We start from the raw sequence: 5997 nt of genomic DNA on the forward strand, positions 1-5997 counted from the left end.
GAAGACGGGTTTCACCATGTTGGTCAGGCTGTTCTTGAACTGTCCTCAGGTGATCCGCCCGCCTTGGCCTCCAAAGTGCTTGGATTACAGACGTGAGCCACCACTCCCGGCCTTTTGATATGTTTATTGTGAAGGCAGGGCAAACAGCGGTTTTCTCTCTGGGCATATCAGTGTAACTTGGAAATTTTTTTCCAAACAACATTCTTGCCTCTTTCAACCCCATTCCACAGGCAGTACTAGAGAATCGATGTGTTTGAAGTTTGAAAAGGTTCTCCAGGTGATCTGATGCATCCTCACTTTTGGTTGAGAACTGTTGAAATAGAGTATTTGGCTTTCCCAGATTTCTTTGATCACAGACCTCTCTTTTGTGGAGATTGTATATTATTATTTCAAGGATTAGAAAGACATTTTGAAAATCTATGGGCTAGAAGTCTTTAAAAGTAAACTGTAGTTTTTGCTCTGCCAACTAATTGTTTTTCAGTTATTGAAACTCTTTAGTTTTTTTGTAACACTGTTCTCTGGGTCTCCTAATTTTCTGATCATGATTATAGATTTTAATGTGTAATATGTTCAAATTCTAAAAACATTTGTATTTACCTAAGAAATGGCATAACAAAAAGTTAACTTTTTGTAGTACTGTATTTCAGTTTGCCTAGTAGACTTGTTTGTCTTGAGGCATTGTTAAACATTGTGTAACAATGGTAACTTGGAAAATTCGATTATAATGAGATACTTTCTTTTTTTTGGGAGGGGCGAGACAGTCTCGCCCTATTGCTCAGGCTGCAGTGCAGTGGCGTGATCTCAGCTCACTGCAATCTCTGCCTGCCAGGTTCAAGCAGTTCTTCTGCCTCAGCCTCCCAAGTTGCTGGGATTACAGGCATCTGTGTGTGTGCATATGTATATATCCGTATGCATATGTGTGTGTGTGTGTGTGTATACCTGTACATATTATAAATATGTAACTTTTTATATGTTATCCAGAAATTTCAAGATATTGAAGAAACTCATCTCATTCACATAAAGGAAATTATAGGATCCTTGTCAAATGCTATAAAGGAAATTCATTTGCAGATAGGCCAGGTAAGTTTTCTTACTTTATGTTGAACTATTTATGAAAATTTTATATTTATTTATAGCGCTTTAAAAATATTTTCTCACTCTGTTCAAAATTCATGAGTATGATATTGAATTATTCCAGATAAAGAATATGTATTTACATGTATTAAATATAAAATAAACTGGATATTTTATCATTTGGCCACCAAGGATGATACTTCACGTTAATTTTTTAGATTAACTATCTTCAGTTTTCTTTATATTGAATTTCTAAAGCTATCAGCTTTTGAATATTTCTTTTTTCAAGGTTTACTATTTTTAAATTTAAAGTGGCAGCTTTATTAAACTGCAAAACTTTTACTTAGAAATGTTCCACAAATATAAAAGAGTAATGACGACAATTCGGGGTGCATTGAAATATAGTGGAGAAAGATGAAGTCTGTTATTCTTCAAACTAGCCAGGCATGGTAGCTCACACCTGTAATCTCAGCAGTTTGGAAGGCTGAGGCAGGAAGATCACTTGAGTCCAGGAGTTCAAAACTAGCCTGGGCAACATAGTGAGACCTCATCTCTACAAAAAAATTTAAAAAATATTAGCGGGGTATGGTGGTGCATGCCTATAATCTCAGCTACTTGGGAGGCTGAGGTGGGAGGGTCACTTGAGCCCAGGAGGTTGAGGCTGCAGTGAGCCGTGACACCGAGCAGTCTGGGTGACATAGTGGGACCGTGTGTGTGTGTTTTTTTAATCCAAAAGTGTTTTTATTGTCTGTATAAGTCTTATCATAAGAATGATGTCTCTAGAACGCTTGAAGATGTGAACAGAAAACTGCTTTGACTTCTAGGGGCATGAGGCTGTATGTTAAAGGGTTAATGTAAATGATGGTTGGCCCCCACAGATCTAGTAACACTGGAAGCTAGGTAAATTAAAAGTTCCCAAAGGGCTTTGGGTCAAAAATACACATTTTGAGGTAATTAATTTTATTTGTTTTATGGAAGTTTTATCTGAAATACAGTAAGAATGTTTGTGGAAAAAGAAAAGTTATCTTTATTCCATTTTAATAGGTCCATGAAGAATTTATAAATAACATGGCTAATACTACAGTTGAAAGTTTGATACAAAAATTTGCTGAGTCAAAAGGCACTGGGAAGGAAAGACCTGGTAAGATGATAAACTCTGCAAGGAAACATTTAAAATTTTTTCCACATAGTAACAAATATATTTACCTTGAAATTCACGTGGGTAAGGGGTAGTATTAACTTTATATCGCATGTCTAAAGTTAAAAATATTTCCAAACTGTGAAATGGAGCCAAATCTAAAAATGGAGCATGCCTAAAAATCTGTGTAAAATCTCAGATATTATTATTATTATTATTATTTTTTTTTTATGAGACAGAGTTTCGCTCTTGTTACCCAGGCTGGAGTGCAATGGTGCGGTCTCGGCTCACCGCAACCTCCGCCTCCTGGGTTCAGGCAATTCTCCTGCCTCAGCCTCCTGAGTAGCTGGGATTACAGGCACGCGCCACCATGCCCAGCTAATTTTTTGTATTTTTAGTAGAGACAGGGTTTCACCATGTTGACCAGGATGGTCTTGATCTCTTGACCTCGTGATCCACCCGCCCCAGCTTCCCAAAGTGCTGGGATTACAGGCGTGATATTATTATTTTTATGTCTGATGATACATTCAGATTTTTGTTTTGGCTTTTAGTGGCTAATTTAATTTAGAATAACCACTTTAAATTTAAAGTGGTTATTATAAGATTTTACTAAATTAATCTGTCACAGTTTGTTTAGATTTTTCCAAATAGAGTTGCCTACAGCAGGCTATTTTAATAAAAGAAAGGTTGGGAGAGAATATTGAATGCTCAGAATATTGAGACCAATGTAGAACCTTTCTTAAAGTTTAATAACTTCTTTCTTTTCTCATTTATATATGCATTTAACAAATATATTTACTGAGTTCTAACAAAATACCAGACCCCATTCAGAAATTTGGGGGATACACCAAGGAACAAATGGATATAGGAATCCTGGCTCCTATTTTTATGAAAAAAACGATAACAGAAGTTCAAATTCTACTTTTAATCAACATGTTATTATGTATCAAATGTAGTAAATAGCCCCTTCCCTTCAGCGTACTTATAGTCTTTGAGATTTCTTGAATCTATTTATTAGTTACTGTATCATGTTATTGAAAGATACATGTTTCACTCCACGGGAAAAAATAATTAAGAGCAGTAAAAAAGTTAAAATATGGTATGGCATTCTGTAAAACGGACAAGTGATCTGTGAAGTTTGGGACCCATTTTTCCTCAATACAGTTCATAGACCTAAGGCTTGAAACCTAAATCATTAGTTTCTTCTTCCCAAATTTTATTAATTTTTAAATCTTACGGATTCAATTGTATTAGTATTTTTCCCGTCAGACTTTGTTTTCATGCTTTCTCTAGCTGCTTGATTAATTTGCAGATTTCTCATACTGGTACAGCAGTCATTTCTTCTGCAATCTATTTTACATGTTACAGCACATTCATCTTTTGCCTGTACAGTTTTGAACTTAAAATTGTACTACTTACAAATCTTTGAATTTTCACTATCGACAGAATGAAAGTTGAATTCTGGCTTGGTTTCGGAGCTTTTAAGGATCTCAAGCTGACCAGCCTTTAGTCTTACTTTCTTTTACTCCTATTCAAGTACCTTCACTGATACCAACCTGAACGGCTTGCTGTTTGCCATACATAACCCTTTTTTTCCTGTAGTACGTTAGTTGTCCTTAATCCTTACTCTAGAAAATGCCATATTCCACTACTTTCCTACCTCACATCTTTACATTTATTTGTTGAATAAATGAACTCTTTTAAAGAGCCAGGTTATTATCTTTAACTTCTCCATCAAAAGTGCCAAAGAACTTATGTATTTCTTTTTTGCCTTGTTGCTGTCTACCATTAAATTTTAGTAGTTTGTACTTGTGAAAAAGTTCTGTATTTGGTTCATCTATTTTCTCTATTTGTAAACAGTACATTTTTGTTAATGAACAAAGGAACATTTAATGGCAAGATTAGGGTGTTAAGAAGGTTGGAATGGATAGATGGGCTGTTAAAAAATTTTTAAGTGAATGCTAAATAATTATGGTTAATGTTTAATGAACCCTTAACTCTGTGCCATGTACTGTGCCAACCACTTTACAGGCACACTTTGATTTTTAGCAACTCTTTGAAATATGTACTCTGATTCCCATTTTACAGATGAGGGAAATGTTGAGAGTTAATGTTGAGAGATTTGCCTAAGCTAGTACATGGCAGAACTGGGATTCAGTTTTCATGCTTTGGAAAAATTAGAATAGAACTAAGTATAGATATGTTGACATAAATTTTAATTTGGAGAATGCTTTGAAACCAGGGAACTGGACCACAAATGAGAACCTAAACTGATGAATGATACCTTTTTCCCCTGGGTCACGAATGATCCAGAGTATTTAAGCAGAGTATTTAAGCAAAAAGAAAGAATACAGAGAATCAGCTTGAAGGAGATTAGTGTTTTTCTTGAAGTATTACTCTAGAGAATAATTGGAACATTAAAATGTATTCTCAATCAACGAATTTTTATTTTGATTGGCCTTTTTTTTTTTTTTGGTGACTTTTTTTCTCTTCCTATATAACTTTTCCCACTCTACTTTGGCTTTGTGCCTTTTTTTAACTGCTTTTTGCTTTTATATGCCAGTGTCATTTCCTAAGCCACTGCTGAGCCAAAGGCTGACAAGTATGTGGCGTGTGCTGCCTTATTCATGGCAGATACCATTACTAGATCATTACATTCTTCCCAGGAGGAGACTTCAGAATCTCTCTCATCTCAGTGCTATAGGCAGTCACTGCCAATATTGAGTGTTGGTACTCATGTTGAAACCTGTCATCTCCAGCTTAGTTCAATAGAGACTTTTTGTTTTTGAGTGTCAGAAAGCCATATAAACAAGCCTAAGCAGAAATTCCATGCATTGGCTGTTTTTTTAACCCGGAAGTCTGCAATAGATTCAAGGTACAAATGGATTTCATCAGGACTTTGTTTCACTCTTTTCTCTCATTTTTTTCTTTATTTGGCTTCAGATTATTAAGTTCCCACTGTAGACTTTTTCCTCATAACTGGCAAGGAAGGGCATCAACAGTCCAAGCCTATATCCATTCAGTTTAGAACCCTAGTAGAAAGAACTTTTTTTTTTTTTTTTTTGTAGTGTCAGCATATTAATTTCAGGGAAGGCTCTGCTTTTGTCACATGCTTATCTTTGTATAAATCACTGTGTATAGGGTACTAGGATATTGTAATTGGTCAACATAGGTCACATGCGCAGATCATGGAGGATCAGGATTTGTATTCTGAAAGGGATAGTGGAAATGTCCTTTGAACAGACAAAAATTACTACTATAGTACATTGTAGAATCACGGTACAAAGATACCAAACCCCAAAATAAAACCTTTTAGAACTGTAGTAGGTTGTATATGTGTTTCAAGTGTAGGATTTAATCGTGTTGTTAATGATTAAATAATTGGAAATAACAGTTTAGAAGGCATGGATTTACTTTATAATTAGATAATACTAGAAGAGAAAAGTTATGTAATTTGGTTTGTCTTATAATCATGGAGTTTTATTGCGTAAGGGGACCTTTAATGTAGCCCAAGGTTGGGGGTGGTGGCTCACGCCTGTAATCTCAGCACTTTGGGAGACCGAGGCAGCTGGATCACCTGAGGTCAGGAGTTTAAGACCAGCCTGACTAACATAGTGAAACCCTATCTCTACTAATTACAAAAAATTAGCCAAGAGTGGTGGCATGTGCCTGTAATCCCAGCTACTTGGGAGGCTGAGGCAGGAGAATTGCTTAAACCTGCGAGGCAGAGGTTGTGGTGAGCCAAGATCGCACCATTGCACTCTAGCCTGGACAATAAGAGCGAA

At 35.9% G+C, this 5997-nt stretch overlaps 1 protein-coding gene across 6 annotated transcripts in view; it reads left to right on the forward strand.

The window, feature by feature from the left end:
- FCHO2 (FCH and mu domain containing endocytic adaptor 2) overlaps positions 1-5997 on the forward strand; it is a 131912-nt gene that overhangs the window by 52532 nt on the left and 73383 nt on the right. For all 6 annotated transcript variants that reach the window (XM_017527623.2, XM_037738164.1, XM_017527618.2 and 3 more), the window contains exons 7-8: positions 982-1080; positions 2119-2215. In XM_017527623.2, the coding sequence (XP_017383112.1) occupies positions 982-1080; positions 2119-2215 (196 nt within the window). The remainder of the gene's footprint in view (positions 1-981; positions 1081-2118; positions 2216-5997) is intronic.

The sequence above is a fragment of the Cebus imitator genome, unplaced genomic scaffold, assembly GCF_001604975.1.
Source record: "Cebus imitator isolate Cc_AM_T3 unplaced genomic scaffold, Cebus_imitator-1.0 Scaffold50, whole genome shotgun sequence".
NCBI lineage: Eukaryota > Metazoa > Chordata > Mammalia > Primates > Cebidae > Cebus > Cebus imitator.